Raw genomic sequence first — 10,205 nt, 5'->3', positions numbered from 1 at the left:
AGCTGAGGATGGCGTGGGGGGGGGGGGGGAGAGCGCGCGTGCGCGCGCGCCCGCCCCTCAGCGAGTGCTCCCGCCCCCAAGCAGCCCTTTCGGAAGTCCTCCTCGTCTGCCCGTGTCATGATTGCTTTGTCACGTCTTTTTATGCCGCCTTTCGTTGAAACGCCCTCCAGGCGGTTTGCAAAACCTTCAAAACAGTACATGAGGACCCACTCTGCAAGGGTCTGTATTAGGCCCATCCGGGGATTTTAAGAAAGGCCCGTACATGACCCGAGGGTTGCCAAGGCGACTGGAGCCCTGTCGGAAACTTTCATTGTGCAGGTCAGGTCTACAAATGTTTGTGTTTTTAAAAATGTAACCCTGGAGTTGCTTGTACTTGTATAGACTAGGAATGTGCATGGAACCGGTGGGGGTCAGTTTGATGGCCGGGGAAGGTGGCTTTAAGGGTGGGGGACCATGCACACACATACCCCGCTGCATTTCCCCCACCAGCATGCGCACATTTCCCTGAAAGCCCGTTGGGGCAGCAGTGTACCTCCCTGATGCTCCAATAGGCTTTCAGGGAAACGTGCACCAGTGGGGGAAACGTGGGGTGGGGTGCATGCTCCCCCGCCCTTAGAGCAACTACTCCACCCTGTGTCCAACGCTCAAGCCAGCCAAGGTTCGAACCTGTTTGGAGGCCCATAAAAGGGCCTCTGAACCTGTTGGTGCACATCCCTACAGTAGACGTCCATGCTTTTGAGCCGATTCGGACAAGCATCTGCTAGTACACATGTTCAGGTGGGAACATCCTGCTCACAAGATTAAAGGAACTCCTGATAGCATGTCAGGACATCCTTTAGTGACATGCAGGTGGCCACATTCTTGGCATGACTCTATGCTAAACATGTGTGTTGGCGGATGTTAATCCAAACCAGCTCTTTGTGTAGCCCTAGCTGGACATTATGTTACTTCAGTTAGTTCAAAATGTGGCAGCTGGATTGGTCTCCAGGGCAACCCGGAGAGACCATATTATGCCTGTTTTGAAACAGCTGCACTAGCGGCTGATATGTTTCCGGCAAAATACAAAGTGCTGGTTATTACCTTTATAGACTCTGGAATGCTCTCCCAGTGGCTATTTGCTCCTTGGTCTCCATCACAGCTTTTAGAAAAAGTGTAAAATCTTGGCTTTTTGCCCAGGCATTTATTTGATTCTCTGCTGCTGCTCTTTATAGTTTTTATTGCTTTTATGCTTTTGTTTTAAATTAATTTTTTAAAAATCAGATTTGTTTAATATTTTTTTCCCCACTTAATATTTTAATTGTCTTTTTTTACCATCTTGTGTTAATTTTTTTTGCTGTAAACCGCCTTGGGATTGCTTTAACAAAAGGCGGTATATAAATTTAACAATAAATAAATAAAAACCCTGAATGGCTTCGTTATCTTAGAGAGTGCCATCTTCGGAATGATCCCCACGGCATATTAAGGTCATCTGAGGAGGTCCTTCTTCAGTTGCCACCAACATGTCTGGTGGCGACTCAGAGGCGGGTGTTCTCTGTAGGTTCTCCTGGGCTGTGGAATACACTCCCAGCAGAAATCCGTAATCTGAGTTCATTATTGGCCTTCAAGAGAGCCCTTAAGACCTATCTGTTTGACCTGGTCTTCCAGGGTTTTTAAACTGTAAAGGTTTGGCCTGGTTTTAAAAACTTTTGTTTTAGTAATGGTTTTATTTTATTTTATTTTACATTTTTCTATTTTAACAGTTAATTTATTTTAGTGTTTTAATGTGAACCGCTCTGAGCCATTTTTGGAAGGGCGATATTGAAATTAAATAAATAATAATAAACGTATACACTGTGTATAGGTTCCTGTACATTGTGCACATGTTTTTGTGTAGCCCTATTCAGACACAGTGCTGGCCCTAGGGCTTTTGGTGCCTTCGGCTAAGTTTGTCTTTTGCACTCCCCCCATCAAGAAGTGTGGAGCCCTGGTTTTAACTTCAATCATAGGGACATAGGCAGCTACCATATAATGAGTCAGACCATTGGTTCATCTAGCTCAGTATTCCCTACCCAGACTGGCAGCGGCTTCTCCAAGGTTGCAGGCAGGAATCTCTCTCAGCCCTATCTTGGAGAAGCCAGGGAGGGAACTTGGAACCTTCTCATTGCAGAGCGGCTCTATCCCCTAAGGGGAATATCTTGCAGTGCTCACACTTCTAGTCTCCCATTCATATGCAACCAGGGCAGACCCTGCTTAGCTAAGGGGACAAGTCATGTTTACTACCTCAAGACCAACTCCCTGTTGGTGGGTTCAGATGAAACTCCTCGCAAATGATTGGGGAAAGCCTAGTCCCAGTTGTGTTGGGTTTTAAAGGTTAAACCACCCAGCACATTAAATTGAGCTCAAAAGCAAACTGGTAACTAGTGCAGCCGATACATGTTATATTATATACAAGCTGTATCATACAACATGGGAGTTATATTAGCATGCTGCTGCATTCATACTATCATTTGAGTGGCAGTATTTTGCACCAACTACAGCTTCTGAACTGGTTCAGGTAAAGCACATTGCAGTTCTCCAATCTGGATGTAGCCAATGCATGTGTAACTTAGGGTATATCCACTATCACTAGGAAGGGTTGAGGCTGGCACATTATTAATTTGATTCACCCTCACTGGGTACCAAACACTGATTTCAGGATACACCCAGGGCTACCAGGACAAAGTAGTAGTAACTCCTCCCTGCATTTTTAGAAAACATATCAGTTACTTGCTTTGTTGACTCTCTTGCTAGTGAGGCAATTTTATGAAACCTGATCTATTATATACAGGTGAAACTCGAAAAATTAGAATATCGTGCAAAAGTTCATTAATTTCAGTAATGCAAATTAAAAGGTGAAACTGATATATGAGATAGACGCATTACATGCAAAGCGAGATAAGTCAAGCCTTAATTTGTTATAATTGTGATGATCATGGCGTACAGCTCATGAAAACCCCAAATCCACAATCTCAGAAAATTAGAATATTACATGAAACCAATAAAACAAGGATTGTAAATAGAACAATATCGGACCTCTGAAAAGTATAAGCATGCATATGTATTCAGTACTTGGTTTGGGCCCCTTTTGCAGCAATTACTGCCTCAATGCGGCGTGGCATGGATGCTATCAGCCTGTAGCACTGCTGAGGTGTTGTGGAAGACCAGGATGCTTCAGTAGCGGCCTTCAGCTCTTCTGCATTGTTTGGTCTCATGTCTCTCATCCTTCTCTTGGCAATGCCCCATAGATTCTCTATGGGGTTCAGGTCAGGCGAGTTTGCTGGCCAATCAAGCACAGTAATCCCATGGTCATTGAACCAGGTTTTGGTACTTTTGGCAGTGTGGGCAGGTGCCAAGTCCTGCTGGAAAATGAAGTCAGCATCCCCATACAGCTCGTCTGCGGAAGGAAGCATGAAGTGCTCCAAAATCTCCTGATAGACAGCTGCGTTGACTCTGGACTTAATGAAGCACAGTGGACCAACACCAGCAGATGACATGGCTCCCCAAATCAACACAGACTGTTGAAACTTCACCTGGACTTCAAGCATCTTGCATTGTGTGCCTCTCCATTCTTCCTCCAGACTCTGGGTCCTTGGTTTCCAAATGAGATGCAAAAGTTGCTCTCATCAGAAAAGAGGACTTTGGACCACTGAGCAACAGACCAGTTCTTTTTTTCTTGAGCCCAGGTAAGACGCTTCTGACCTTGTTTGTTGTTCAGGAGCGGCTTGACAAGAGGAATACGACATTTGAAGCCCATGTCCAGGATCCGTCTGTGTGTGGTGGCTCTTGCTGCACTAACTCCAGCCTCAGTCCACTCCTTGTGAAAGTCCCCAACACTTTTGAATGGCCTTTTCCTGACAATCCTCTCCAGGCTGCGGTCATCCCTGCTGCTTGTGCACCTTTTTCTTCCACACTTTCCCCTTCCACATAACTTTCTATTAATGTGCTTTGATACAGCACTTTGGGAACATCCAACTTCTTTTGCAATTACCTTTTGAGGCTTTCCCTCCTTATGGAGGGTGTCAATGATGGTTTTCTGCACAACTGTCAAGTCAGCAGTCTTTCCCATGATTGTGATTCCTAATGAACCAGACTGAGAGACCATTTAAAGGCTAAGGGACCCTTTGCAGGTGTTATGGGTTGATTAGCTGATTGGAGTGGGACACCTGGAGCCTAGACCGTTGAACCTTTTCACAATATTCTAATTTTCTGGGATTGTGGATTTGGGGTTCTCATGAGCTGAACACCATGATCATCACAATTATAACAAATTAAGGCTTGACTTATCTCGCTTTGCATGTAATGCGTCTATCTCATATATCAGTTTCACCTTTTAATTTGCATTACTGAAATTAATGAACTTTTACACGATATTCTAATTTTTTGAGTTTCACCTGTATGTGTTAGATCCAAGCAGGATGTCACAAAATACTAAGCAAGTTTTTGAGTTCCCCAAAACTGTTCTTCAAGCTAGATGTTATTAAGCAAAACAGACATGAACAAGTGAAGGAGAGAAAGAAAGGTGGGCTTGTGTTGAAGCCCAGTGGGTTGGAAATACCAGTATTGCCTTGCACAACATGTTGGCTGTTGTACTTTAACAATAATTTTATGGTTTTCTTTGGACAGCCCCTTGAACTTTTTAAAATGAACAATGGAGTATAAATATTGTCTATAAAAGATAGTTTCCAGACAATAGCCCTCCTGCCTAAAACCTTAGAAAGCTGCTAGAAGTTGTAGACAGTACTGAGCTAGATGGACCAATGGCCTAACTCTGTATAAGGCAGCTTCCTGTGTTCCTCTTTTCAACAAAAAAGGTTCAAAAGTTTACATTGCAAAAGGAATGATGAGAAGATGTTTCCCTGTCCCAAAGGGGCTCATCACCATCAAAAAAAGAAAATACAAGGGAGATACTGGCAATAGGCACTGGAAGGAAGGCAAATAGGGACATTTTGCTCTTGCCCTGCCATACTAAATATAAGAGAGCCTCCACTTTAAAAGGAGGCCTCTGCCCAGTTAGCAGGAGATTATACAAGGATAACCTGAGTCCAAGTCAACAAGTGTTGAATGAGTCAGGTCAATGCGTATTGTGACACAAGGGAGCCTACTGATCTAGGCAACAAGAAGTCAGCCAGAGCTGGGAGGATCTGGGGAAATGAAGAGGGGGAGGAAGGAGGCTAAGGGGAATGGATCAGGAGGGAGAAATCGAAGAGGAGGTAACAGAACAAGAGACGGATGCTGAGGAGAACATCATCATCAGGGAGTTGACTGAGGAGCAGATAGCAGGGCTGGAGGAGGAGAATATTCTAGAGCAGGCAGAAGGACCACAAGAAGAGATCACCGAGCTGGATGGAGCAGCTCAGCAGGAACTCTCAGAGGAGACAGGAAGGTATCATGAGTTTGTTATCAATGTGGCTGGAGGAGCTAGGCCAAAGATCAAGGACCAGGTTCAAGGAGGGCAGGAAGAACTTTTGGAGCAGTCTGCAGAAGCCCTGATCAGGAATGTTGAGCAAGTTGGAGCTAGCCAAAATGTGTTCACAGGGTGGACTACAGGAACCCAGAAGATGATCTTGAAGCAGGCAGGAAGATCCTGGGAAGAAGTCACAGAGCCAGCTGGAACAGGCCAGGGCCAGAGGAAGATGTCAGAGCAGGAAAGCCAAGGCCAAGAAGCAGGCCTAAAACTAGTCAGAGATCTGTTGGCAGTTGTTGCCAGATCTGACCTTCCCCATGAGGAGAAGCTGGAGCTGGAATTTGTGACCCTTCAGTTTATGATGGGAGGCAACGTGCACTTGCTTGGGGAGCTGCAAAGCCAGGCCGTAGTGGAAGAGTTCCGTCAGGAAGTGTTTGCCAAATTCCCGATACCAGCTTTTCACGTGACCAGCTCTGTGATCTGCTGTGATCAAGCAACTAGCCCAAGACCCGAGAGGCCTCAACCGCTAAGTGAAACTGGTTGTTCCAGGCAACAAGAGAGAATCTATTCCCAGCTTATCTTCTTCCTGTGCAGAGCTCCGTTCTTGAAGTCTTGGGACCAACTGGATCGACTGGCCGAAATGCTGCACAAGCTGAAGAATTGTATCTACTACAACCCAGTGGCCTTGGTAGGGGTCATTGTTCAGGTGGATCCAGACCCAGGTTTGGACCCAGAACAAGAGGCCAGGGCACGGCGATGGCTGAGGTGCTTGCTAGATGGGTTCTTCTGTTGTGATTTGCTGTTAGACCATGATGGGACGGAGCCAGAAGTTCAAGTTCAGGTAGCTGTCTACCAGTCAGGCCAGCCAGAGAGAGCTTTAGAGGTTAAGAGGGCTGCTTGTCAAGCCATTCGAGCGGCCCTCAAGTTCTGAATGGGCAACATTGATGACTGTTCTGCAATCATATCAGGTAAGCTTAAGAGCATAGGATACCATATTATTTTTTATATATATATATATATATATATATATATATATATATATATATATATATATATATTTGTACACCACCCCAAACTTTCATCTCTGGGTGGTTAACAATAGCATACAACAAGTTAAAATATATACAAAAACTTAAAACAATTTAACAATTTAAAAATCATCCACAAATTAAAACCTTAAAATTTTAAAGAACTGAACAAGCTTGGATAAAGAGGTGGGTTTTCAAATGCTTTCTGAAAATTGTCAGAGATGGGGAGGATTGTATCTCAGTAGGGAGCGCATTCCACAGTCTCGGGGCAGCAACTGAGAAAGCCCGCCCCCGTGTGGCCATCAGCCGAGCTGGCGGCAAATGGAGACGGATCTCTCCGGACGACCTCAATGGGCGGTGGGGCTCATAATGAAGATGATGTTCTCTTAGATACCCAGGGCCTAAGCCCTTTAGGGCTTTATAAGTTATGACTAGCACTTTGTATTTTGCCCCAAAACCTATTGGCAGCCAGTGTAACTCTATCAACAAAGGGGTGATGTGGTCTCTCTGAGATGACCCAGAGACCAACCTGGCCACTACATTCTGTACCAACTGAAGCTTCCAGACTACATACAAAGGCAGCCCCACATAGAGCGCATTGCAGAAGCCAAGTCTGGAGATTACCAACATATATACCACTGTTTTGAGGTCGTTCATCTTAAGAAATGGATGCAGCTGGCATATTAGCCGAAGCTGATAGAAAGCCCCTCTGGCCACCGCCTCATCCTGAGATACCAGGGAGAGGTGTGGATCCAGAAGTACTCCCAGAATGCAAATCTGTTCCTTTTGGGGAAGTGTGGCCCGATCTAGAACAGGGAGATCAAGATCGTCTCTAGAGTTCTGATCCCGTACAATAAGTACCTCCGTCTTATCTGGATTCAGCTTCAGTTTATTCTCTCTCATCCAACCCATTACTGCTTCCAGACAGGCATTTAGGGAGGATATGCCGGCTCCTGAAGAAGTTGACATGGAGAAGTAGATCTGGGTGTTATCAGCATACTGGTAACACTCAGCTCCAAATCCCCTGATGATAGGAACATAGGAAGCTGCCATATACTGAGTCAGACCATTGGTCTATCTAGCTCAGTATTGTCTTCACAGACTAGCAGCGGCTTCTCCAAGGTTGCAGGCAGGAATCTCTCTCAGCCCTATCTTGGAGATGCCAGGGAGGGAACCTGGAACCTTCTGCTCTTCCCAGAGCAGCTCCATCCCAAGGGGAAGATCTTCCAGTGCTCACACTTCTAGTCTCCCAAGCGGTTTCATGTAGATGTTAAAAAGCATTGGAGAAAGTACGGAGCCTTGGGGGATACCATACTTAAGCTCAGATTTTGAAGAGCAACAGTCTCCAATCCACACCATCTGGAATCTGTCTGAGAGGTAAGAGCAGAACCACTGTAAAACAGTGCCTCCCACCCCCAACATATGAAGGTTGTTTTCCCCACCTCAGTTGTTTGAGTTGAAAAACAAATGAGGTGCTTCTCTAGTACACCTTCTGGTGTTTCAGTGTTTAAAGGGCAAAAGTTTGCCTTGATAAGATTAGAAGTTATCTGCAGACCCCACCCCCCACCCCCAATGTGGTAGCACACATGCTAAATTTAAATTCTCTCATCAGAGCAGATTTCAGGTGCACTGTATCTGGGACACACCCTAGTGTGCGTTCTGTTCAGGCATTCTACAACTGGGTACAGTGCAGCCACATATAGGGGGAATGGGGGTATGTGTTGACTAGCCCTACCCCCGCCCCCAACATGCTTTGTAGCCATGCACCCTATTCTCCTTCAGCCCAGTGAGGGTGTGGCTACTGAGTGCCTTGACACTGGGGAGCTGGCTACCCAGCACGCTCCCATTCCCTTCTACCCTGCTGCGCTGCACTCATTTGTAGAATGCTTGAACAGGACTACCGTGAATTAATGGCAAAATAAGTTTACCTCAGAGGTCCATGCAGTGATTACCCCCCTCTATGGATTGACCTCCTAGTGACATCAAGTTCATATCAGACAATGAAGTATGCATTTTGTATGTATTATATTTACACCTTACTTTTCAGCCAAGAGGGGCTCCTACCGTACTCTGGGATGGCTCTTAAACATTGCTTCTGTGAGTGGAAGGCACTTCTGTTTGCACCAGTGTAAGCAGTTTTTCCAGCAGCTGCCACAGCAACTCATTAAGTAGAGCTGGACCTCTGTTCGCCCCATTCATACCTTATGTTCAATGTACAGGACATATAACCTGAGCACAGTGTACATATGCTACAGTTCTTTGCACATTTTCACCACACTCATTCAGTTGTACACTACTGGTCTGCATTGGAGAGGGCTCATACCAAGATTCTCTTTGACAACCAACACCTACAGCCATTTGCAAAAAGCCCATGTGCATAGACACCTGTACTTATGAATGTAATGTGTGAATGGGGCTACCGTCTTCTTCATTCCACTCAAATTAATCTGTTGTCAGCTCTCTTTAATTCCTCCTTCCACTCTCCTGGCTATGCATTCTGCTCCAGATCCTCAAAGAAGCCTCTCCTCTTACATAGGCCACCTTGTCCTGCTCCTTTAAGCCCCATCTCAAAATTCCAATTCCTTAGCAAAATCTCTCCTGGCCACACTAGTCCACCTTTTGCTTCTGCTCCCATAAATAGTTATCTTCCTGCTTCCAACGCACTGCCCTCCCCTTCATCCTGGTCTCTTAAAACTGGTGTAAGATGACAGTTGGATGTGACTGTGCACTTAGATTCTTCAGTGTTCTGTACAGCACCTAACACACAGCTGGCACTAAATAGGCAACTATTTTGTAGTATTTAAACATTATGGTTTAATTAGTATTGGTAGAGTTAGAAATTTGGAGCCAAAATCCAAGAAGAGTTCACATTACTGTTTTATGTACAGAATAGTTTTCCTGCCATGAAAGTGTTAGTTTAAGAGTAATCAGCAATAACCATGATGTTTTTCTTCACAGCTCCAGGAACACTCAAGATCTCATTCAGCACTGGAACATCATTTAAAATTCAGATTATTCCCTCCCAGTTTTCTGTGTGTGTATTTTAATTTTTGAATTATTTACATTGAGGATCTAAATACCTAGTTACTTATTCCTCTAATCAGTGGGAAAACATTATCAAACAGACTGGTTATATTTGCTTGAGAAAGATGCCACATTGCAACGGAAGTTTTGAAAATGTGATTATTCCAAATCAAGACACAGGGCCACATTTAGGGCCAACCTAGATTAAATCTCATGCCTCTTTACTTCTTTGTAAAAATTCCAGGTGGAAGGGGGGATTTAACCTGATTTGGATTAGAACAATCTCTTAACTGAGGGTATATCCCAGGAGAGCGCAAGTAACCCTTTTTGTCACACTCCTGCATGGTTTTCTCTGTAAAAATTGTGCCCCTCCTAAAGCTGCTGTTTGTTCTATTGGGGAGAACTGACGGGTACATCTAGTGAAAAAATTCTCTCACACTGAAGAACCAAACAGGAGTGACCCAAGGTATAGCCTGAGGCAAGTTGCCCCATGCCCCTAATGGGGGCCAGCCAGCCCCCTTTTAAAACTTAAGAAAAACCCTGCTGGACCAGGCCAAAGGCCCATCTAGTCCAACGTTCTGCCTCACACAGTGGCCAGCCAGTGGGCAAAGAGTGTTGCTGTTCCCTACCAAGGACGCACCCAGGCCAGGGAGCTCTTGTCCTCAGCTCCCAAAAAGACCAACAGCCGGAGACAACGTTTTATTAATCTGTTATTTGATTCTTTTAATATT

The 10,205-nt window shown here is 45.0% G+C and overlaps 1 protein-coding gene across 1 annotated transcript; it reads left to right on the top strand.

The window, feature by feature from the left end:
- Window positions 1–74: 74 nt before the first annotated feature.
- On the top strand, window positions 75–9,475 carry LOC128351624 (uncharacterized). The gene is made up of 3 exons (XM_053311332.1): window positions 75–318; window positions 4,642–6,390; window positions 9,409–9,475. Exon 2 carries the CDS (start codon window positions 5,199–5,201, stop codon window positions 6,351–6,353), a length of 1,155 nt encoding a protein of 384 aa, XP_053167307.1. The 5' UTR covers window positions 75–318; window positions 4,642–5,198; the 3' UTR covers window positions 6,354–6,390; window positions 9,409–9,475.
- Window positions 9,476–10,205: the final 730 nt, after the last annotated feature.

This window comes from Hemicordylus capensis, chromosome 3 (assembly GCF_027244095.1).
Source record: "Hemicordylus capensis ecotype Gifberg chromosome 3, rHemCap1.1.pri, whole genome shotgun sequence".
NCBI classification, from domain to species: Eukaryota; Metazoa; Chordata; class Lepidosauria; order Squamata; family Cordylidae; genus Hemicordylus; species Hemicordylus capensis.
The sequence above is the reverse complement of the archived record's forward strand: the minus strand, read 5'-3'. Positions and strand labels throughout refer to the sequence as shown.